Raw genomic sequence first — 24306 nt, 5'->3', positions numbered from 1 at the left:
GAGTCGATATGGCATACATCCCTGTGTGCAATGCCCACAAGCTCAATGCCCTGGCATCCATCAGTCACCCATCTAGCTGGGTGCCTTATGCCATTGGTGTGGGCACAGATGCATGAGCCCCTGTGCCCCTACAGTACCCAGGGCCATTCCTGGGCACTGTAAGTGCAGTGCTGCCATTAAGACTATATGGTGCTGGGCGGTTGACATTATGCACTCCACAGCACCATGATGGCTTCACTTAAGACTGAGAGGTTTGATATCAAACTTCTCAGCACATTAAACCCGCACTGATGCCAGTGTGGGATTTAATGTAAAATGCACAACAGAAGGCATCTTAGAGATGCCCCCAACCTAACTAACTCCCAGTGTCCTGACTGTGTGGCTACCGAGGCTGCCACCACCAGCCATGTTTCTGGACCCCTGGATCGAGAGCCTGCCGCTCTCGGGGGCCTGAAACAATGCACATCCTGGGACGAGGTGCCAAGCATCCTCCCCCAGGATGGGCAGGGGAAGCTTCAAAGACATACCGCCTTTGTGAGCTTCTCCAGGCCACTTGCTGTACTCAGCAACTGGCTGTAGGAGAGTAGGGTCTGCAATCCTATGATCACCCAGATATTTTGCTTTTGTTTCACTGGTTTACGACTTTCTCTGACTGTGGACCTGCTAATCAGACCCACAGCCTAGCTGTTCTCTCACTAAATTGACACGTGTACCTTAGGTGCATTATCCAATTGGTACTGGGCCACCTTATCAGACCCTGTCACTCAGGACATAGGTGTACCCAGGGCCTACCAGGGGCTGAAGCATGTATTATGCCACCCCTGGATGGCCATCTAAATCTGATACAATTGGCTGCACGACAGCTGGGGCAAGGTGGTGTAATCACCCTTTGCTTTAGATATAGTATACCTATATCTAACCCTAAAATGGACACACAGATTCCTATCAGTCACTCCTATGGCAGGCCTTGACAATCCTGAAGGCAGAGTGCTTGGAATCGTGTGAGATGGTGCTCTGGCATGAGCTGAGCCCGTCTGCAGCTTGCGGAACCAAGTCCTAATAGCTGTTCCATGATAACGCATACCATATACTCTTAAGTGCATTATAATCCTCGCGGTTATATGCTATCTTTGGTATCGCTGTATCAAACATGTCGAGTAAGGTGTCATACGAATTGGAATACTAACCCTTCGCCAATTCTGGCGACGGGGTTAGCATTCCACCCTTCTAGAGGGACACGACATGTATGTAACTGTGAACCCCGGTTAAAGTTAACTCGAGCCTCAGCATCACAAAATGGATGCTGCCACCACAGACACAAGTCTGACCCCCTGCAGCTGGGAGTCCTTCCAGCGAGGGGAGCTTGAACAAAGGGTTTCCTGTCAGGGGCGTGCTAGCACCATCCCAGACAGGGTTTTGTGTATCCTGGGTAGGCAGGGCTTTACAGGAAGGTGACTGCAAGTGGCACCCCGGTGCTCACTACGCATCTGCCGGCTAGAACCAGTTCCAGGGGCACACCAGCCCCTGGCCTGAGGAAAGTCCGGCATGGGAGAGGGGTGTAACCACCCCCCTTCCTGGTCCCACCCCTAGGGCAGGACCTAGTCGCGTACCCACCCCTTTCTTTAGGATGAAGGCAGGAGCGGGGACCCTTCCAGATTAGATCATCTTTGAATCAAGAAACTACTTTCTACGAAAGGAACTCTCGACTTCTTCTCAAGATTTCTCCCTTGTGGCTAAGGAGTAGTCACCCTGCATCCGCAGGCACCATCTAAGAACTCTGCGGTTTGCTGCACGTCCTTCCTCCGGAATCCGACCGACCAGCACGACAAGACCCGGCTTCCCTGGCACCTCTGACCTCTACCTACCTCTACAGCTAAGCTGAGAACCGTAGGTGCGACAAGACCTCGAGGGACCGGCCATCATCAGAACTGCACGACTTCTATCCAGCACGACCGCCGAGGGATCCTCTGGTGAGTGCTTTGGGGTCCGAGAAGCCCCGACCCTGAGCAGCTCCAGCACCGAAGACCAGCCCCCCAGCATCCACGAGATCTGCGTGGGGCCCTTCTGCTTTTTGGCTGCTCACCGCGTTGTCTGGCTACTAGCCCGCTGGCTTGTGGCCTTCCCGACGACGACCGACGACATCACCACTGCTAGTCTGGTTGCTCCAGACTGGCCCTTGCTCCCTTCCAAAAGAGGAGCACCCCGGATCCTCCTGGTCCACTCCAGACGCCATTTTAGGTCCACCGCGTGGGCTTGAATTTGCCAAGACTTGTTGCCCCAATCCTGGGTCCAGCGACGTCGACAGCATCAACCATCGTGGGATAGCTCACACCTCCATCCTGGTCGCCGACAACGCCTCCTGGTCCGTGAGACTGCAGAGCCCAGCGTCGCCCACTCACCTGGTCGAGGTGACTCCATCCGGTGCCATCCCGGTGCCCATCTGATCACTGGCTAGTGATTCAGGACTTGGTCCCCTCTGCTTACAGGTGTCTTCCATCTTCGATCCAGGCTTGGATCCATCGAACAATCTTCACTGGTCGCCTGCCAGCAACTCCTTCTTTCAGGCTCCTGGTTCGTCAACGAAAGTTTCCGACGTCTTTTCAGACCTATGCAGCCGCAGCCCCTGGGCTAGGTAACTTCGGCATTTCGGTGCCCCAGCATAGCCTCACTATCCAAGGGTCCAGATCCACTTTAGTTTTCAACCTACCTTATCGGGTTCGCCCGAGAACACTAACTTTGCTTTTACTAGCCTCCATAGACTTTGTCCCGCATCCCGCGTGAGAGTGCACACTCTGCACCCGAGTCCCCTAGGCCTCCTACTAGTAATCTGAAGGTTCAGTAACGTAGTCCTAGCGATTCCAAAGCCTATTAGTCCAGTACTTACCTGCTAGTAATTTCGCATTCCACTTCCATAGTATATGGTTTTCCGTGCCCCTCGGGCATTTGTGTAAATTGTGCAGCTTAAAGTATTTTCGTAAGAGTTTTGTTGTGTGCTTAGTACCCTGTCCTCATAAAGAGTACAGGGCTGTTGTGATCTAAATAAATACACTGTTTATTTTCATAACACTTGTGTGGTGTCCTTTCACTTGGTGTTCAAGGGGTATATGTGATGGTATAACAGCTGGCTTAACATGCCCTCTAGAGTTTAGCCCGAAGACTGCTCTTGTCCATGCTACTAGGATAGCTGGTCTATCGGTTGACTTACAACCAATCACCATAAGGGTTGTTTGGACTGATACATAGTGATCACTAGAATAGTGAACACTGAATATCAGGCCAACTTCTCACACTGGCCCCCACCGGTTCTGACCACACTCTGGCGGGATGAATGGCGGGAACCCCTAAGTGAGGAAAGGGGGTGTGCCAGCCTATGCCAACCCACCCCTCAGGTGGGAGAGGCAAGGTGTAGCAATACTCCGGGCTCGGGCCATCTTGAAGCTGGGGAGCCGTGCCCTATCACTGCTAGACTCCTGACCCCTCCCACAGGAGAGGAGCAGGCTAGGGGGTGTACCCATCCCAGGACAGGCATCTATTGGTCCCAGCCCTCGCCCTACCTGTAACACCCCTAAATTTAGTATTTAGGGGCACCCTGAACCTTCCATCCTTAGACCCCGATTGCAACAAGAAGAAGAACAAGAAACAAGAAGACCTGCCGTGCAGGTGCTAACAAAAGGACGACGTCCGCTGACTTGGCCCCAGAACCTTACCGGCCTGTTGATCCTTGAACCTGCTCCTGCGAAATTCCGGCGTCTCCTGCGGACAGCAACCTCGACAACCCCGGAGGACCTGCCTGCCTTGAACCTTCCAAAAGACTGGGACTCCCACAAGCAGTGGTTTTGCTAAAACAGCAATACCCCTGGTGCCAGCCAGGAACCGCGAATCCAGCAGACTCTCCACCCGCCAAGCCCGGCCTGTGCCCGAGTGATCCAAGACCACGAGGACGTCCCCCGGTGACTGGGACCCGAAGTCCAGTGCCCAAAGACCCTCACTAAATAGTTTTTAAGTGTCAACTTTGAAAATACATGTATATTCTTTAAAAATCACAACTGTAACAAAAACGCTTTTACTTAACTGTTTACAGCTCATGTCCTGGGACTGAATCCAAGATCGAGTCCTGTGGTTAGAAAAGTAATCCTTAAAGTAATCAACTGCATTTCTGTAGAAAAATGATTGAGCTCAATGTTAAATTGTGTTTGAAATTGTATTGCCTACTGCAACCACTGTAGCTATTGTACTTACAAACTCTATTGCTTTATTGCCTTTTTGCAAAGTAATTACCTACAGTCACTCATATTGAGAAAGGAATATGCTACTTACCAGTATGCATCTGTTCTTGGCATATAGGGATGCTGACATTCATATCTTGTGCATAGATCGCCGCCTAGTGTTGGGTCCGGATGATTGCACTTGTTGTCTTGGAAGAGTCTTCGAAGTATCACGAGATAGGTGACTCCTCCCCTGGACTACAGTGCGCATGGGCATCCTCTCCATCTTCAGATTGTTTTTCGCCATTGTGGCAGAGATGGAGATAGTAAAGTAAGAGATGGCCATGCCAGAGAGAATGCTGCAGCTGCTACAGGCACCGGGGAGGAGGGTGGGCGATATGAATGCCAGCAGCCCTACATGCCAGAACAGATGCATACTGGTAAGTAGCATATTCCGTTCAAGGCATGTGGGCTGCTGAATTCATATCTTGTGCACAGACTGTATAGCAGTATCTTCTCTAGTGGTGGTTACCTGTGCCAGCTGCAGCAGTTTGAAAAAGAGTTTTGAGGACAGCCTGGCCTACAGCAGCTTGCTGTTTTGTTTGCACATCTACACAGTAGTGTTTTGTGAAAGTGTGTATGGTGGTCCATGTGGCTGCCTTAAAGATATCTTCACGAGGAATATTTCCTAGGAAAGCCATGGATGCCCCCATTTTCCTAGTGGAGTGTGCTCTTGGGGGGACGGTTAAAGTGTGTTTTGCCTTTTGATAGCATATCTGAATGCATTTAACTATTCATCTGGCTATTCCTGATTTTGAAATTGGATTCCCCTTGTGTTGTGGTGCAAAGGCAACGAGCAGTTGCTTTGTTTTCCTAAAGGATTTAGTTCTGTCCACATAGTAAAGTAGAGCTCTCTTTACGTCTCGTGTGTGCAGGGCTATCACAGCTACTGACTGTGGATTTTGAAAGAACACTGGCAGTTCTATTGATTGGTTGATATGGAAATTGGATACAACCTTAGGCATGAATTTAGGGTTTGTTCTAAGAACCACCTTGCTGGCATGTACCTGCCTGAAAGGTTCTTGAATTGTAAGCGCTTGTAATTCACTCACTCTTCTGAGTGAGGTGATGGCCACCAAGAATGCAACTTTCCACGTTAGGAATTGTAGTTCGCATGAATGTAAAGGTTTGAAAGAGGGGCCCATGAGTCTGGTAAGCACTATATTGAGATTCCAGACTGGGGAAGGGGGGTGCCTAGGAGGAATCACCCTTTTTACACCCTCCATGAAGGCTTTGATAGCTGGTATTCTAAACAGTGAAAGGTGTTGCCTGTTTTGAAGGTATGCTGCTATGGCAGCGAGGTGTAGCCGTATTGAAGAGTATGCAAAGTTCAATCTTTGTAGGTGCAGCAGGTAACATATATTGTTTTGTATTGAGGCATCTAAGGGGTTGATTCGGTTATTGGTGCAGTAAATAACAAATCTTTTCCATTTAGCTGCATAGCACGCTCGTGTGGCTGGTCTTCTTGCCTCCCTAATGATATTCATGCAATCTGGGGGCAAGTTAAGGTATCAAAACTCTAAGACCTCAGGAGCCAGATCGCTAGGTTCATTTGATTGGGATCTGGGTGTCTGATTTCTCCATGGTTCTGAGTTAGAAGATGAGGTGCAGATGCAGTCTTTGATGGGGAACTACTGAGAGTTCCAGGAACGTCGTGTACCATGGTTGTCTCACATATGTGGGAGCCACTAGGATTAGTGTGAGGGAGTGTTGCCGCAGTTTGCGTGCCACCAGCAGGATCAGTAGTGCTGGGGGAAAAGCGTACACAAATCTGCCTGACCAGTTCATCCATATCGCATTGCCCCGTGACAATGGATGTGGGAACCTGGCGGCAAAGTATTGGCATTTGGAGTTTTCGCTTGTGGCGAACAGGTCTATTTCTGGGTGACCCCACTCCTCGAAGAATGGCTGAAGGACCTGGGGGTGAATTGCAAATGCTACTTACCAGTATGCATCTGTTCTTGGCATGTAGGGCTGCTGACATTCATATCTGTGCATAGATCGCCACCTAGTGTTGGGTCCGGATGATTGCACATTGTTGTCCTGGAAGAGTCTTCGAAGTATCACGAGATAGGTGGCTCCTCCCCTGGACTACAGTGCGCATGGGCATCGACTCCATCCTCAGATTGTTTTTAGCCATTGTGGCCGAGATGGAGTGAACTCAGTGAATGATGACCATGCCATGAAATGATATGTAAACACTGCAGCTGCTACAGGCGCCGGGGAGGAGGGCGGGCGATATGAATGTCAGCAGCCCTACATGCCAAGAACAGATGCATACTGGTAAGTAGCATTTGCAGTTCGAGGCATGTGGGCTGCTGAATTCATATCTGTGCATAGAATACATAGCAGTCCCTACATTAGCGGCGGCCGCCCGTGCCAGCTGCAGCACTTTGGAAAAGTGTCTTGAGAACAGCCTGCCCTACAGCTGCCTGCTGTTTAGAGTGCACGTCTACACAGTAATGTTTAGTAAATGTATGTGTGGTAGACCATGTGGCTGCTCTACATATGTCCTCTAAGGGAATGTTTCCAAGGAAGGTCATAGAGGCCCCCAACTTTCTGGTGGAGTGGGCTCTTGGTGGAATTGTAAGAGTGCGTTTTGCCTTTGCATAGCAGATTTGAATACATTTCACGATCCACCTAGCAATACCAGCCTTGGAAATAGCGTTACCTTTGTGATGTGGCGCAAAGGCAACGAAAAGCTGTTTAGTCTTTCTGAAATCCTTGGTCCTATCCATGTAATACATTAGGGCCCTTTTAACGTCAAGGGTGTGGAGCATCCGCTCCGCCAGGGACTCAGGATTTTGAAAGAACACTGGCAACTCAATTGTTTGGTTTATGTGGAACTGAGACACAACCTTGGGTAGAAATTTAGGGTTAGTGCGGAGCACTACCCTGTTAGCATGAACCTGGAAGAAAGGCTCTTGGATTGTGAGGGCCTGCAGCTCACTAACCCTCCGTAGCGATGTAATTGCTACTAAGAAAGCCACTTTCCAAGTCAAGAACTGAAGTTTGCAAGAATGTAGTGGCTCAAAGGGAGGACCCATCAGTCTTGTAAGAACCACATTGAGGTTCCATTCTGGAGCTGGTGGAGTCCGTGGTGGAATGACCCTTTTGAGTCCTTCCAGAAAAGCTTTGATAGCAGGCACTTTGAAAAGTGAAAGGTGCTGTCTATTCTGGAAGTATGCGGCCATCGCAGACAGGTGAATGCGGATTGAAGTATATGCCAAATTACACTGGTACAGATGGAACAGGTAACAGATGATGTTTTGAATGGAAGCATCCAGTGGGTTAATGTTGTTGTGGTTTGCGCAATAAATGACAAACCGCTTCCATTTAGCCGCATAACATGCTCTAGTAGTGGGCTTTCTTGCCTCCCGAATGATGTCCATGCAATTGGGAGGAAGGTTAAGGTAGCCAAACTCTAGGACCTCAGGAGCCAGATCGCCAGGTTGAGCTGTTGCGGATCTGGGTGCAGAATGTCGCCATGGCTCTGCGTCAGAAGGCTGGGTGTGAGATGAAGCCTTTGATGAGGTACCACGGAAAGTTCCAGAAACGTGGTGTACAATGGTTGGCGAGCCCACATTGGAGCAACTAGGATGAGTCATCGAGTGCTGCCTGAGCTTGCGCGCCACCAGCGGTATCAGGGGTGCTGGGGGAAAAGCGTACGCAAATCTGCCTGACCAGTTCATCCATATCGCATTGCCCTGCGATTGCGGGTGTGGGAACCTGGCGGCGAAGCTTTGGCATTTTGCGTTCTCCCTTGTGGCGAACAGGTCTATCTCTGGATGACCCCATCTTTGGAAGTACGGCTGGAGTACTGATGGATGTATCTCCCACTCGTGCATTTGGTGGCTGTGCCTGCTGAGCAGGTCCGCCATCTGATTGTCTTTGCCTGGGAGGTGTTCTGCCGTGAGGAAGATGTTCCTTTGAATGGCCCACTTCCACATGCTCTGAGCCAGAAGAGACAGCTGCGGAGAGTGTGTTCCCCCCCGTTTCTGAATGTAGTACATGGCCGTCATGTTGTCCGTCCGGATCAACACGACCTTGTTGCACAGATGTACTTTGAATGCCTTTAAGGCCATGAAGATCGCCATCAGTTCTAGTACATTGATGTGCATCTTCTTCTGCTGTAGTGTCCATAGTCCCTGCACTGTGTATTGGAGTACATGCGCTCCCCATCCCTGGAGAGAAGCGTCCGTCGTCAGGATGATCTGCGGCACAGGCTCTTGAAACGGTCGGCCCTTGCAAAGGTTTCGTGGATTCCACCAATGCAGAGAGTTGTATGCCCGACCGCTCACCAACACTAGGTCTTTCAACTGCCCATGAGCCTGAGTCCACTGACGTGCTAAGCACTCCTGAAGCGGACGCATATGTAGTCTGGCGTGTGGGACTATGGAGATGCAGGAGGCCATCATGCCTTTCAACTGCATGAACACTCTTGCTGGAAGAGAGTGTTGAGATCTGAATCTCTGGATCAGCGACTGAATGCTGTCGACTCTCACTGAATTGGGCTGCGCAGTGGCCGCCAGAGTGTCTATGGTTGCACCCAGATACTGCCGTATGTGAGCGGGCTGGAGATGGGACTTTGGGTAATTCAGTGAGAACCCCAGATCGTGCAGAAGGTGAATGGTTTGGGACACGTGGTCGGCGCACTGCTGGGCCGACTTGGCTTGAATAAGCCAGTCGTCCAGATAGGGGTAGACGTGGATGTTCTGACGTCTCAGATGCGCCGCCACCGTGGCTAGGCACTTTGTGAAGACCCTTGGCGCTGTGGTGACCCCAAAAGGCAGAACCTTGAACTGGTAGTGCTGGTTCTGAATGGTGAACCTTAGGTACTTTCTGTGAGAAGGATGCAGGGGAATGTGAAAATACGCATCCTTGAGGTCCAGAGTCGCCAGGAAGTCCCCTTGCCGAAGCAGTGGGAGAACCTGCTGCAGCGTGAGCATATGGAAATGTTCCGACAGAATGTAAAAATTGAGAGGTCTGAGGTCTAGGATGGGCCTGAGGGATCCGTCCTTCTTTGGAATCAGAAAGTACAGGGAGTAAACCCCTGTACCCCTTTCCTGCAGGGGCACGAGCTCTATTGCGCCTTTTTGCAGCATGACGTTGACTTCCTGGTGCAACAAGTGCAAATGCTCGCCGGACATAGGACGGCTCTTTGGGGGTATGTTGGGTGGAGTGGATGTGAGCTCCAGACAATAACCATTTTGGATAAGAGATCTGACCCACCTGTCCGTGGTGATGGACTCCCACACGGGCAGGAACTGTTGGAGTCTCCCCCCGACCGGTGTTGCGTGGTCGGGGGGCAGTGACAAGGCGTCACTGTTTGCTGGCGGTGGAGGACCTGGAGCTGTTATTACCACGTCCTCTGCCTTTGACGTTGTTGCCACGGTATCCACCCCTACCCTTGTTGGTATATGAGGATTGGGTGTTACTCTTATAGAATTGCCTGGATTGTGACGCTTGACCCCTTGAGGTGCCTCTGTTACTGGAGCGGCGAAAGGAACCACCCCGAAACTGCTGGGACTGCAGGGCACCCATAGATTTAGCAGTGTCAGTGCCTTTTTTCATTTTTTCGAGGGTGGCATCCACTTCTGGGCCAAACAGGTGGTCTGGATTGACAGTTTGGTTTAGGATGGTAGTTTGAATGTCTGGTTTGAAACCTGATATTCTGAGCCATGCATGTCTACGCAGTAGAACGCTAGTGTTTATTGCTCTTGAGGCGGTGTTAGCCACATTCAGAGCACATTTAATTGAAGCATTGGTGATAAGCTTCCCCTCCTGAATCAACATTTCAGCTGCCTCCTTATATTGATCTGGCAAGTGCTGTAGAAGGGTCTCTAGAGTGTCGTAGTGTGCCCTGTCGTAGCGCGCAAGTAGCGCCTGTGTGTTGGATATGCGCCACATATTGGCTGCCTGCGCAGCAATAAGTTTCCCCGAAGCCTCAAACACTTTTGATTCCTTGTCTGGGGGAGGAGCATCACCCGTAGTCTGTGAGTTGGCTCTTTTGCGTGCTTTGGAGACAACCAAGGAATCCAGTGGCAACTGTCCTTTGATGTATATTGGATCAGTGGGCGCTGCCTTGTACTTCTTGTCAATACGAGGATTAATGACTCTTGCTCGGGTGGGCTCCTTGAAAACCTCTGGCGCATGTTTAACACCCCTTTGAGCATTGGCAATGTCTTAACAGTTTTTTCAGCCACTGAAAAGGTGTCAAAAAGAAAAATCGACGTCTAATGGGTCTGCATGGAGATCGACGTCATGATTGGCTGCAGCTCTTTCAATCAGAGCGTTGAAGACCACAGAGTCTTCTGTTGGGGAAGTCTTTGCTGCAAAAAGCTGAGGCTCCTGTCCCGAATGAGGGTCCCCAGGGTCGCCCCCGGCAGACCATGGCTCAGTCACATCCTCTGGGTCTGAGTAAACTGGATAAGCATACTCATCCTCATCGTTTCCATCACCCCCCTCAACATTAGAATGAGTGGGTGAGAGTTCCTGACTTTGTGGAGATGCAGGCTCCATAGGGGCAGATGCATCCGCAGAGTCCAACTTCTTTTTAAGTGGGATCTGGAAATGTTCTAAAGCTGGCTCAGGGGTGATCTTCCGTTTAAGGAGAGAGAGCTTGCCTGTGTTGGCGTCGATGATCACCTCTCGACGCTCCTCCTCTGCCAGTGGTTGGTGGCGCAGGCTTGGAACCACTAACGATGCCTTCGGCGTCGAAGATAACTTCAAGGGCACTCCGGCTCCCGTTTTCGCAGTGAAAGCCTTCGGCGCCGTCTTTGGCGGCAACGTGAACAGAATCGGCGTCTGCGCCTTCGCCGGTTTCTATAGAGGCTTGGGCGGCATAGTGTCCTTCGGCTCGACCGCCGCGGCCCCCTCCCTAATACGCTGAAGGGACTCCGTGACCTTCTTGGTGAATGAGGCGGAGGGACGGACCGGCTCGAGAGAGTCTTCCGAAGCCGGGTTTGGGACGGCAACCAAGGACGCAGCCTTCGGAGCCGACGCAGCTCCCCCCTTTGCCTTGTCGAGTGGAAGCGGGGCAGTTAGAGACTTGGGCTCGTCCTGCCGCTTCTTCGGGGCCTTCTTATGGTCGTCGACCTTCTTGGTGTCGATGCGACTCTTCAGAGCGTCGACCAACTTCGGCGCCTATGCAGTCGCGTCGGCCGTTTTCGCCTTCGGCTTCGACACCGTAGTCTTCGGATCGGCCATTTTGGCGTGGCTCTTGAGCTCGACGGCCATCTTGGATTTCTTCGGCTCCGAGATCTCCGAAGTCTTCGACCCGACAAGTGCAACTTGCGCTTTCGGTTTCGATACGGGTGGCGTCGACACCGATGGTTTCACTTTCGGTTTCTGCACCGTGAGTGGTGCCGTACCAATGTCCGTGGCCGGGCCGGAAGGCGGAGCCGTGGGACGGGAATCAAGGCTTTGGGTAAGGCCCGAAGGCGTGGGCCTTAGTATGTGAGCTGGCCCCAGAGTCAGTGTGAGGAAGCTCCTCCTCCGAGCTATCCTCTACGGTGGCAATGGCCCCGTCGTCGTCCCCTACCTCCTCGACGACTTCCTCGAACTCCTCGTCTTCCGCGTCGTCGTCCTCCTCGACCTCCGACGCCGGGTTAGAGTCTGAGATATCCTGGATGGTGTCGTCGTCTACATCCTCCTCGAAGATCTTCGCTGGAGGGGGTGCCGAACTCTGGGCCTGCAGTCTTGCGGCCCTGCGGAGCTTGAGAGTCTTCTTTGACCGGAACTTTGAGCAGGCCATACACTTGGCCTTGTCGTGGTCCGGCGATAAGCACTTATTGCACACTGGGTGCACGTCGATATGTGGGTACTTTGAGGCACACACCGGGCACCTCTTAAATGGACTTCGTTCCATGATGAAGTAGTCTGGAGCGTCGTGTAGGCCCGTCCGCGCCGAAAGCACGCGGAAGGGTAGTAATGGTTCGGAGCCGATGAACAAACGAACCCGAACGATAGACAATACCGACGCGAGTCCTAAAGACCTTTTGGTCTCAAGTAAAGAAAGTTAAACAATTATCGATTCCGACAGAGGGAACCGAAACACATCCGAACCCAATGGCGGAAAAAAACAATCTGGGGATGGAGTCGATGCCCATGCGCACTGTAGTCCAGGGGAGGCGCCACCTATCTCGTGATACTTAGAAGACTCTTCCAGGACAACAATGTGCAATCATCCGGACCCAACACTAGGCGGCGATCTATGCACAGATATGAATTCAGCAGCCCACATGCCTCGAACCTCCCATTCGTGTAATTGCTGGCTGTGCCTGCTGAGCAGGTCGCCAACTTGATTGTCCTTCCCTGGAAGGTGTTCTGCTAGGAGAAAAATGTTTTTGGGAATCGCCCTCTACCAGATGCTATGTGCCAGATGGGACAGCTGTGGAGAGTGCGTTCCTCCCCGTTTCTGGATATAGTGCATCGCGGTTATGTTGTACGTGCGGATCAACACCGTCTTGCTGTACAAGTATTTCTGAAATGTTTTTAGGGCTAGGAATATCGCTAGCAACTCTAGTTGGTTGATATGTAGCCTTTTCTGTTTGTTTGTCCAGAGACCCTGTACTGTGTATTGAAGGAGATGGGCTCCCCAGCCTGTCAGTGATGCGTCTGCTGTTATTACTAGTTGTGGAACCGGCTCTTGGAACAGTCGCCCCTTGGAAAGGTTTTGTGTGTTCCACCACTGGCCGAGAGTTGTGAGTGCGACTGTCTACCAACACTAGGTCTTTTAGTAGTCCTTGAGCCTGGTTCCATTGCCGTGCTAGGCATTCCTGCAATGGGCGCATCTGAAGTCTTGCATGGGGGACAATGAATATGCAGCAGGCCATCATGCCTATGAGTTGCATGAAGACTTGAGCTGGCAAAGAGTGTTTTGGCAGGAATTTGCGAATGAGTGTCTGCATACTGCCTATCCTTGCTGAGTTTGGATATGCCTTTGCCACGGAGGTGTTTATGGTGGCTCCCAGGTACTGCTGTATGTGGGACGGATGCAGATGAGATTTTGTGTAGTTGATTGAAAATCCTAAGCTGTGTAGAAGCTGGATTGTTTGAGACGTGTGTGCTGCACATTGTTGGTACGATTTTGCTTGTATTAGCCAATCGTCCAGGTAAGGGTACACATGGACGTGCTGCCTCCTGAGATGTGCTGCCACTGTCGCTAAGCATTTTGTAAACACTCTTGGAGCCGTGGTAACCCCGAAGGGCAAAACCTTGAATTGGTAGTGTTGACCTTGTATTGAGAACCAGAGATATTTTCTGTGGGCTGGATGGATGGGTATGTGGAAATACGCATCTTTGAGGTCCAGTGTTGCTAGGAAATCCCCCTGTTGTAGCAACGGGAGCACTTGTTGTAATGTTATCATATGAAAGTGCTCCGACTGTATGTATTGATTTAGGGGTGTGAGGTCCAATATTGGTCTGAGAGAGCCGTCCTTCTTGGGAATCAGGAAATATAGGGAGTATACTCCTGTCCCTTGCTGTTAGAAAGGGACTTGCTCTATGGCCCCCTTTTCTAGCATGTAGTTCACTTCTTGTTGTAACAGGGTGATGTGTTCTCTGGACATTGGACGATGTTTGGGTGGTATGTTTGGTGGTGTAGAAGTCCGTTCTAGGCAGTAGCCAGACTGGATAATTTCTCTCACCCACCTGTCTGTGGTGATTGCGTTCCAGCAGGTAGGAACTGTTGGAGTCTGCCTCCGACCAGTGCTAGGTGGTCTTGAGGTAGTGTAATAGAGTCACTGTTTTGAGGCAGTGGAGGCTCTGGTGTTATTGCCTCCACGTCCTCTTCCCTTGGTATTGTTACCTCTGTAGCCTCCTCTGGTTGTGTTTTTGGTAAAGGAACTTTGTGTGTTACCTTTATATGAGGCCGTTGTTTGTGTGGTATGTCCTCGTGTATTTGCCCTGTATGAGGAGCGACGAAAGGAGCCCCTATGTTGCTGAAATTGCAATGCCCCCATTGATTTCGCAGTCTTCGTGTCCTTTTTCATTTTATCTAAAATGGTGTCGACAGCAGGGCCAAAATAGAAAATCCTGATTAACAGGCTGGTTAAGTATAGTGGACTGTACCTCATTTTTAAAGCCAGAGATACGCGGCCATGCATGTCTGCGGAGTAGAACGCTAGTGTTGATTGACCTAGCTGCAGTGTCTGCTCCGTTAAGCGCGCATTTGATGGAGGCGTTTGTTTTTAATGTTCCCTCCTGTATGAGATCTTGGGCTTGTGCTTGTGCTTTGAAAGGCTCAGGTAGGTGTTGCATTAGGGTCTCTACATGGTCGTAATGCGCCCTGTCGTAACGAGCCAGCAGGGCTTGTGTATTAGTGATCCTCCACGAGTTGGAGGCTTGTGCTGCTACTCTTTTCCCTGATGCCTCTAGTATTTTTGACTTTGTCTGGGGGAGGTGCCTCCCCGGTGGTTTGGGAGTTGGCTCTTTTACGTGCGTTGGCCACTACCAGGGAATCAAGTGGTAACTGTCCTTTGATGTAAGTAGGGTCTGTAGGAGCTGCCCTATACTTTTTCTCTATTCTGGGGTTGATTACCCTTGCCCTGGCTGTATCCTTAAATGTCAGGTGCATGTTTCAGAACTCCCTTTAACATGGGAAGTGTTTTGACACTTTTTTCTGATGTAGGGAAGGTGTCAAACAAGAAGTCTTCCTCAATAGGGTCGTTATGCATATCCTCGTTGTGGAACTGTGCAGCCCTGTCTATGAGTTGATTAAAAACTACGGTGTCATCAGTAGGTGACGGTTTAGTAGGATAAGACGACATATCAGGGATGGGATGGGTGTTGTAAGGGACAGTTGGCTCTTCCCATGGTTGCTCTTGTGGTTTAGGGTCCTGTGGGAAGTCATATTGAGGCTGTGGCTCATCCCCTGTGTTACCTTTGTCGTCCCTGTGATGAGAAGGAGAATAAGGAGTGTGTGGATTAAAAGGAGTAGTAGGCATGATAGGTTGAAAAGGAATGAAGGGTCTAGAGGGAGAATACCAAAGTCCTTTTTCTTCAGTGGAATAGGGGACTGAGGTCCAAAGGCCTCTTTTTCCTATGCAGGATGATAACTTTACCAGTCTCTGGGTTGATATAAATTTTTGCTTGGTCGTCAGAGGGGTCTGGGTGGAAGAGTTCTTCCTCAACAGTCCTGGGTTGAGTGTTCGACTTTGGTTTGTCGACGACTTGGTTTAGCAGGGTCGACGCGTTTTTTGTGCTCCGTAGGCTTCTTTGGAGGAGTGTCCTCTTCCGAGTCGATGTTCCTATTCGGATCGACTGGTGACTTAGTTTTTTTTGGATGAGTGTCCTTTCCCGAGTCGATTGTCTTTTTTGGATCGACTGGTGTCTTCGGAGTCGGTGTCTTCGGGCCGATAGGTTGTTCTGGCTACGACGCGGGCTTAGGTACGGCGCCTTTTGCCGGGTCGACAGATTTTGGTGCCGAAGGCTTGTTTGGGTCAGCGACCTTCTTTGGTTCGGCGCCTTTTGGTTATATGTCTTTGTTCGGTTTGACAACCACTTTTGGCTCAACAAGTTTGGGCTGCACGGCCTTCTTGGGGTCGACAGTCTTTTTCGGCTCGACGCTCTTTGGCTGTGCGGACGTTTTCGGATCGACGCCCTTCGGGTCGACGACCTTCTTTGGCTCTGGAACCTTCTTTGGGACGATGTTACTGGGCCCTGGGGTTTCGGGAGGTTTCGGAGCCGAGCCGGACGGTGGGGCAAGCAAAACTTTATGATCTTGGCTAAGGCCCTTTGGCGATGCCTTAACCGGAGCCGTTGTTAACGGAGTAGATGGTGTCAGGGGCAGTGTACTCACGATTTTCCCCGGTGGGATTTCGCCATTGGAGTCCAATTAGTCCTCTACGGTGACGATCTCTAGGTCCGAGTCTGGCACTTCTTGTAGATCTTGGTCATCATCCGGGTCTGGTGCCTGACGCTGCATTTCCTGCCTGGCGGCACGTCGGTTCCGAATAGTTTTCTTGGATCGAAACTGTGCACAGGCTGGACAGCTTTCCTCCTTATGGTCTGGGGAAAGGCACTTGTTGCATACTGAGTGCTTATCAGTATGTGGGAACTTGGAGTGGCATTGTGGGCACCTTTTAAACGGGCTTCTTTCCATCGACGGTCAGCTCACGTGGCGTCGAAAAGGCCCAGCGGCCCGCGTCGACCGCTTGGAGATGGAAGGCTGGATCGAGTAGAGAGGTACCGAGCGAGAACAATACCGTTGAATCGAAATTAGAAAAGTTTTGTTTTTGATTCCAAAGTTGGAGTATAGGAGTTTACATCCGAACCCAATGGCGGAAAAAAATTATCTGAGGATGGAGAGGATGCCCATGCGCACTGTAGTTCAGGGGAGGAGTCACCTATCTCGTGATACTTCGAAGACTCTTCCAAGACAACAAGTGCAATCATCCAGACCCAACACTAGGCAGCGATCTATGCACAAGATATGAATTCAGCAGCCCACATGCCTCGAACAGTATATTTTGATACCTGTTGGTTCTAAAATAAAACAACTAACAGGCACATGCATCAAAGGAAAAACCGGTCGCAAACTGTCAGATTCTCAGAATCTGCCCCTTTGCGACCGGTATTTTTGCATTTGGGATGCATCATCCCAAATGCAAAAATCCCAATTTAAAGAATCTCTAATTTTTGCGATTCCTTAAATCGTGATTGCATTTAAGCAATCCCAAATTGAGATTCCTTAAATGCAATGCAGGAAAGTTTTTTAAAAAATGCGATTTCGCTAATAGGAGTAGCAAATTACCATGAAGTTGAACTTCATGGTAATTTGCAAAAACTTTGAAAAATGCACTTTTGTGCATTTTTTAAAGTTTCATGTTGCGCACACATACCCTTAGGGCATGAATGTGTGCAACATGTGCACAGATCAACTTCTGAGGTTACAACAGTGTGTCATTTTGACCCCCTTGTACCCTTGAAATTGCATGAGCAATTTGCGAATACCTACTGGTACTCGCAAATTGCTCATGCAATCTCCAATTCATGCCTATGGGCCTGGAGGTCAGTGAGTGTTGCTGTAGTTTGCGCACCACCAGTGGAAGAGGTGGAGAAGCGTATGTGAGAAAGTGGCTCTATATATACTTGATCAAAGTAAGATAGTGTGTATAGAGTCTACAATCGCCAGAGGTATAACAGAGGTTAAAGCCAGGTGTGACCTTACTCTCTAAAGAGGTAGCTTGGTCGAGCAGTAAGGCAGTACCAGAGGACAGTGTAAAGCATTTGTTGTTCACACTCAGTCAGCAAAAGGTTTCACACACTCAAGGACTGAACTCCAGGCCAATTTTTTTTATATTAGAAGATATAGAGGTTTTACTTTTAGAACAAACAGGTATCAAAATATACTTTTCTCAATTTGAGTGATCTCCGATGAATACTTTGCAGAAAGGCAATAAACTTTGTAAACACACTGGCTAAAGGGGTTGCAGTAGGCAACACAATTCTAAACAATTTAACATTGAGCTCAATTGGTTTTTCTACATAAATGCAGTTGATTACTTTATAGATTACTTTTGTAATCACAGGAATGGATCCTACATTCAGTCTTGGGGTCTAAGCTGAAAACAGTTTAGTAAAAACTTTTTGGTTATTGCAATGATTTTTAAGGAATAAAAAGGTATTTTCAAAGTTGACACTGAAACTTTTCTGTGAAAAACTGGCAAAGTTATCCTATGGCAGGAAATTCAAGTCACAGGTAAAGTACGTTCTCGTTAATTTTGTAATCTAGTACTGGCAACTCTATCTAAGACAGGTAAGCAATTACGTTTCAGTAGTCGGTACGATTTTTAAGGAATACTTGTAACTTTCAAAAGTAGACAGAAGAATTTGCAGAGCAAAATAGTCAATGATTTCCTATGGAAGAAAATTCAGTTAAGGGGAAGTCCAGTTAAAATTAGTTTTGCAGGTCAGTACTGGGCTGAAAGGTACAGTACTGGCGCCTCTCCTGAATCCAGATGAGTATTTCAAAATTCGTTACTCGGCTGATTTATAGGAATATTTTAGAGTTTCAAAACTTCACACTTAGAAGATTTTTCTAGTCAAACCAGTCAATGTTATCCTATGGCAGGAAAGTGAGTTATCGGCTTTCAGGCGAGTAGTCAACTGGTGAAGTTAAGGTTCTGGGCATAGACTCAGGGGTCCTCCAGGGTCAGGTAGGTACAGTTGGTACACCCGCAGCGGCACAGGGGCGGCCGGGTGCAGAGGTAGTTAGGCACAATGTTATCCAATGAGAGGCAGGGGGCCTTTGGTTGGTGGCAGCTGGCTAGCAGGCCACGCACACGTGGGAGCTGGGCTCCTGGTCACTTGCTCAGGGCAAATGGCGAAGTGGGATAGGGTACAGGTTGCACTGCCAGAGGCACTCTGGCAGCTGGGTGCAGGGTGCTTTTGAGCAGTCAGGCACTCAAGGTTATTCAATGACTATCTTGAAAAGAGAACAAAGGCTGCAGGCTCGGCGACGGAGGACCTTCTGGAGTGACCAACACTTCGAGGGGTAAGATGGCACCTTGGAGGATAGGTAGGCACCCAGGAGTTGGGCACAGGGGGCCGTGGGGCGCTGGGTGCAGGGTTGTCTTTTGAGGTTGGGAAATCTTACCACCCTGCTAGTAGCGGTCGGAGGGGTCCTTTGTCCTGAGGCTGCAGGAGTTGACGGGGTCGCCAAGGAGGGTCCTTGGTCACAGGATTCCAAGTCAGAATCGCAGGGGGGGGGGGGGGAGGGGGGAGTCCTCAGGGTCTTAATTCACTCCGGCACAGGCCAGGCTTGGCGGGTGCAGAGTGTGCAGGGTTCACGGTTCTGGGCTGATGCCAGGGCTTGTTACTTGCTTTGAGCAGGAGCACTGCTCGTGGGAGACCCAGGTAGTCAGAGTCACAAGGCAGTCCGGTCCTTCGGGGTTTTTGAGGTTGCTGACCACTGGAGATGCTGGGGTTTACCAGGAGCAGGTTCGAGGGTCGACAGGCCGGTAGGACTGGGGCCAAATCAGTTAGTGTCTTCCTCTTTTTAGCAGCTGCACGGCAGGTCTTTGTGTTCCTTGATCTTTCTTGTTTCGTAAACTGGATCTGTGGAAATAGGTTCAGGGTGCTCCTAAATACTAAATTTAGGGGCGTTACAGGTAGGGTAAGGGCAGGGAGCAATGGGTCCCTGTCCTGGGGTGGGTACACCCCCTAGCCTGCTAGGCTCCTGCCCCCCTCCAACAGGAGAGGGGCAAGAGCCTATCTGTGATTGGACAGGGCTCCCCATCTTCAAGATGCCAGAGCCCGGGGTCGTGCATCACCTTGCCTCTTCCACCAGAAAGGCATACCCCCGTCTGACGTAGGGTTTACCGCCAGTCTTCCTGCCATAGTGGGGCTCAGAACTGGTGGGGGCAAGTTGCGGAGTACAGCAAGTGGTCTGGAGAAGCTCACAAAGGTGGAATGCCTTTGAAGAATCCTGTGCCCATCCTGGGGGAGGAGGCTTGGCACCTCGTCCCAGGATGTGCATTGTTGCAGGCCCAGGAGAGCGGGAGCTCTCCTCCCAGGGGTCCAGCAACATGTCTGCTGTGTATCAGCCTAGGCATCCTCTCAGACAAGACGTGGATTGTAGGTTAGGTTTCAGGGGGCATCTCTAAGATGCCCTCTGTAGTGCTTTTTACATTAAATCCCACACTGGCATCAGTGCAGGTTTAATGTGATGAGAAGTTTGATACCAAACTTGTCAAACTTCAGTGTAGCCATTATGGTGCTGTGGAGTTAGTAATGACAACCTCCCAGTACCATATACTCTTAATGGCATCACTGCACTTACAGTGCCCAGGAATGGCCCTGGGTACTGTAGGGGGATAGGGCTCATGCACCTGTGCCCACACCACTTGCACAGCTAGAGGGGTGGTGTTGGACAGGCCGCGTGGAAGGCCCGCTCCCTCCCCGCATGGCGGGGCCCGGACCCCTGCTCTCCCTGTATCCAAGACAAGAACCATCCCGGCAACCCACCGGGGCAACCCACGGTCCATTCACAACGGAACTACAGCTCCTGAACACCCCAGTATCGGCTGGCCCGGGCCCCCGACAGCACCACTGCCCCGGCCCAGCCGCCATCTTTGGACACTACATGACAAGGCCGCGTGGCCTCGGCTCGACCCCAACCCTGGGCCTGGCCAGGCCCCGACATCGAGGCACCACCATCCACCCAGGGGGTGAAGAGACCACTTGGCGGGTCAATGGGAGAAGGAGTGTCAATGGCTCCCCTCCGCCAGGTGTCGATCGCCCCCGGCCTCCCCGGGCGCTGGCTCCACCCCCCTGCTGGGTGTCTGGACTCCCTCATCCCGGACCTCCCGACCTCCAAGTGCGAGGGTCCGGACATCAAAGGAGACCAGACCTATAACTGGGGCAGCTCCAGAGCAGGAAGTCAGTTGTATCTTGGAGTCGAGAGACACCGTGAGGAACTCATCCTTGAAGGCCTGCTGGCGCTGCCGCGGCCCTTTCTTGTGAACCATCTCCAAAGCCTGCTGGCGCTGCCGCGGCCCTCTGCAACGTGAACCATCGTCTTGGCCTGCTGGCGCTGCCGCGGCCCTTCTCGTCGTGCACCATCTTCGTAGCCTGCTGGCGCTGCCGCGGCCTTCCTCGTTGTGAACAATCATCCTGGCCTGCTGGCGCTGCCGCGGCCCTCCTCGCAAGTGAACCATCATCGTAGCCTGCTGGCGCTGCCGCGGCCCTCCTTGCTGTGAACTATCGACCTAAGCCTGCTGGCGCTGCCGCGGCCCATCTCAGCGGATCCCCAAGCTCGAGGATTGTGAGCTTCCTTCTTGCCGCACCTGTACTGGACCGGTACTAAGACCGACACGCTACCACTCTCCCCTGCAGAGACTAGAATTGAGAGGACCCTCGTGTCCTAACCCCACTGTACCGTATCACCTTGCTTCAAGATTCGTATATAAAGTGTGTTGAACTCATCTTGGAGTGGTGTCCATCTGTGGGGGGGAAGTTACTTGTCTGTACGATCGCTGGAGATGGCCCTCACCGGAGGCCTCTCCCCTGTGCTCGGCTGACCCTCCGGGTCTCCGTCTAACAGGTGGTTGATTAGTTCTGCATCAGGACACTCAGGAGGCAAAGGCTGTGTGTGTGTGTGTGTGTGTGTGTGTGTGTGTGTGTGTGTGTGTGTGTGTGTGTGTGTGTGTGTGTGTCAGGGTGCAGGGCCCCATAAGGGTGGCACAATAAGTGCTGCAGCCCTTAGGGGTCTTCTCTGGTCACAATGCCCTGGGTACCATTTGCTAGGGGATGACAGGTGGCCAGAGATGCCAATTGGGTTTAGGCTTTAGTACAGTTTTTGATGAAGGAACACAGGCCCTGGGTACATGATTGGCAGGGACCCAGGGTACACCAAGGAGAAAGTGCATCAGGTATCAGGCAGAAAGTGGGGGGATGGGGTACTGCAACAGAAACTCACTTTCTTACAGCATACGCAAATCTGCCTGACCAGTTCATCCATATCGCATTGCCTTTGGACACTGGGTGTGGATATCTGGCGGCGAAGCTTGGGCATTTGGCATTTCCGTGTGGCAAAGAAATCTATCTCTTGTTTTTCCCCACATGTGGAAAAACGGTTGAAGAACTTGCGGATGAAGTTCCCACTCGTGAATCTGTTGTTTTTGACGACTTAACAGATCTGCTATGATGTTCTGGACCCCTGGAACATATTGGGCTAGGAGCAAAATGTTCTGGGGAATAGCCCATTTACATATGCTTTGTGATAGTTGGGAGAGCTGTAGGGAGTGTGCCCCCGCCTTGTTTCTGTATGTAGTAAATTGCTGTCTTGTTGTCGGTGCGGACTAGGACAGCTTTGCCTGATATTTGTTTCTGGAATTACTTTAATGCTAGAAATATGGCTAGTAACTCCAGTTGATTGATGTTGAGTAACCTTTGTTGAGGCGTCCACTTGCCCTGGATTGTGCGATATAATAGATGAGCTCCCCAGCCGGAGAGCGATGCGCCCACTGTTAGCACAATCTGTGGAATGGGCTCGATGAACGGTCTCCCCTTGGAAAGGTTTTGGGTGTTCTACCATTGAATAGAACGATGTGAGCGGCCGTCCACCAACACCAGATCTTTAAGCTGACCTTGAGCCTGGTTCCACTCGTGCTAAGCATTCCTGTAGAGGACGCATCTGGAGTCTTGTGTGAGGTACTATAAATATGCGAGAGGCCATCGTCCCTATCAACTGCATCAATACTCTAGCTGGAAGAGAGTGTTGCGGTTGAAATTTTGTTATGAGGCTTTGCATGCTTGCTATCCTGGGAGGACTGGGATATGAAAGTGCTTTTGACGTGTTTATTGTGGCACCGAGGTACTGTTGTATATGGGACGGTTGTAGGTGAGACATTGCAAGGTTTATGGTAAACTCCAAGTCACGTAGTAGTTGGATTGTAGCGTAATTGTGATGTGCACACTGGCTGTATGAGTTGGCTTTTATGAGCCAGTCGTCTAGGTATGGGAAGATGTGAATTTGCGGTCTTCTTAGGTGAGCTGCAACCACCGCCAGACATTTGGGGAACACTCTGGGCGCTGTGGGGACTCCGAATGGGAGTACCCTGAATTGGTAATGCTGACTCTCCACTACAAACCGTAGATATTTCCTGTGAGAGGTGTGAATGGAAATATGGAAGTAGGTGTCCTTGAGATCTAGACTGGCAAGGAAGTCGCCTTGTGAGAGAAGAGGAAGGACTTGCTGAAGCGTGACCATGTGGGGTCTGAGGTCAAAGATAGGTCTTAAGAGATCTGTCTTTTTTTGGGATGAGGAAATACAGGAGTAAACTCCTTTCTTTTGCTAATGAAGGGGGACTGGTTCTATTGTTTTTGAAGGGGGGAGAATACCTCTTGTTTTAGTAGTGATAAATGTTCCAGTGACATTGGGCGCTGCCTGGGTGGTATGTTTGGGGGGGTAGAGGTGAGTTCTAGACAGTAACCTGTTTGAATAATTTGTCTCACCCACCTGTCTGTGGTGGTGATGTTCCAGACAGGAAGGAACTGTAGCAATCTTCCCTCGACCAGAGTGGAATGGTCAAGAAGGGGGTGGGGGGGGGGGGGGGGGGGGGGGGGAAGAAAGAGTCATAGGGTAGTGGTGGAAGTTTTACATTCTAATGTCACAAGCTTTGGTCCGCCAAATCTATGATGCAGTACAATTGCTTTACCTTTAACAAGCATATTTTGAAAGACATAAAAAGCAGCCATATTTCCATTTGCAGATCTAAATGTGTTTGTATGTATTAAAATTTAATAAGGGAAAATATTAACCAGGACCTGCAAATATTTCTTCATCAATGAAAAAGAGTAGCTAATTACAGTGTGATATTGAAGACCATCCATAGGCACAAATATACAAATATAAAGACCAGTTGAATATTAGCGATTCAGGTTCAAAAGGCATTTAGACATTCCTTCAGAGAACAATGATGGTGCATAAATAATTCGTGAAGTTCGCACTCACAAGCAAGACTAAAGATTGTGACACAGTGTGGCTCACAAGGGTGAGTTACCCTAGCAGTCTGTGTTACCATAAGCAAGCAATAGAGAAAGCATACCCCCATTCTTGTACACCACTAACCTCTTTGCAGAGTGGGGTCCTCCCTGTGCACTTTGGCTGCTGGTAGCTTTTAGGCAATGCTCGGTAGCTGGAGCCCAGTCTTTTGCAGGAGGCATAGTCTATCTCCATAGCAATGCCCTCTGTTGCCCGCTCCTTGGGAAATGGCTCAATGTGAGACGATTCCTTGTAGCCCAAGAAGGTTTTGAACCAGGTAAACAACTCTGGAAATTTTCTGTAGGGAAATAACATTCAATCAAGACAAATTAGCAATCAAATTAGCAAAATGTCACAAAACCGAATTGAACCCAATTAGAACAGAAGTTGGAAGACCGATGGGATGGCCTAGTAAGGATTGGAATGGGTGCTACTTATGTAGTTTAAAGAGAGGGCAGGAAACAGTAAAATATTAGGCAGGTACCAGAGAGTGTGTGCCTCGTTTGCAGTTTAGTATAACAAGATGTGAAAGAAAGCCATAGTCTAGGC

At 50.3% G+C, this 24306-nt stretch overlaps 1 protein-coding gene across 5 annotated transcripts in view; it reads right to left on the bottom strand.

Annotated features, from left to right (window-relative positions):
• Positions 1-24306, bottom strand: part of SIN3A (SIN3 transcription regulator family member A) — an 802206-nt gene that overhangs the window by 309008 nt on the left and 468892 nt on the right. For all 5 annotated transcript variants that reach the window (XM_086959309.1, XM_086959306.1, XM_086959307.1 and 2 more), the window contains one exon: positions 23845-24055. In XM_086959309.1, the coding sequence (XP_086815435.1) occupies positions 23845-24055 (211 nt within the window). The remainder of the gene's footprint in view (positions 1-23844; positions 24056-24306) is intronic.

Source organism: Lissotriton vulgaris, chromosome 2_2, assembly GCF_964263255.1.
Source record: "Lissotriton vulgaris chromosome 2_2, aLisVul1.2, whole genome shotgun sequence".
Lineage (NCBI taxonomy): Eukaryota > Metazoa > Chordata > Amphibia > Caudata > Salamandridae > Lissotriton > Lissotriton vulgaris.
The sequence above is the reverse complement of the archived record's forward strand: the minus strand, read 5'-3'. Positions and strand labels throughout refer to the sequence as shown.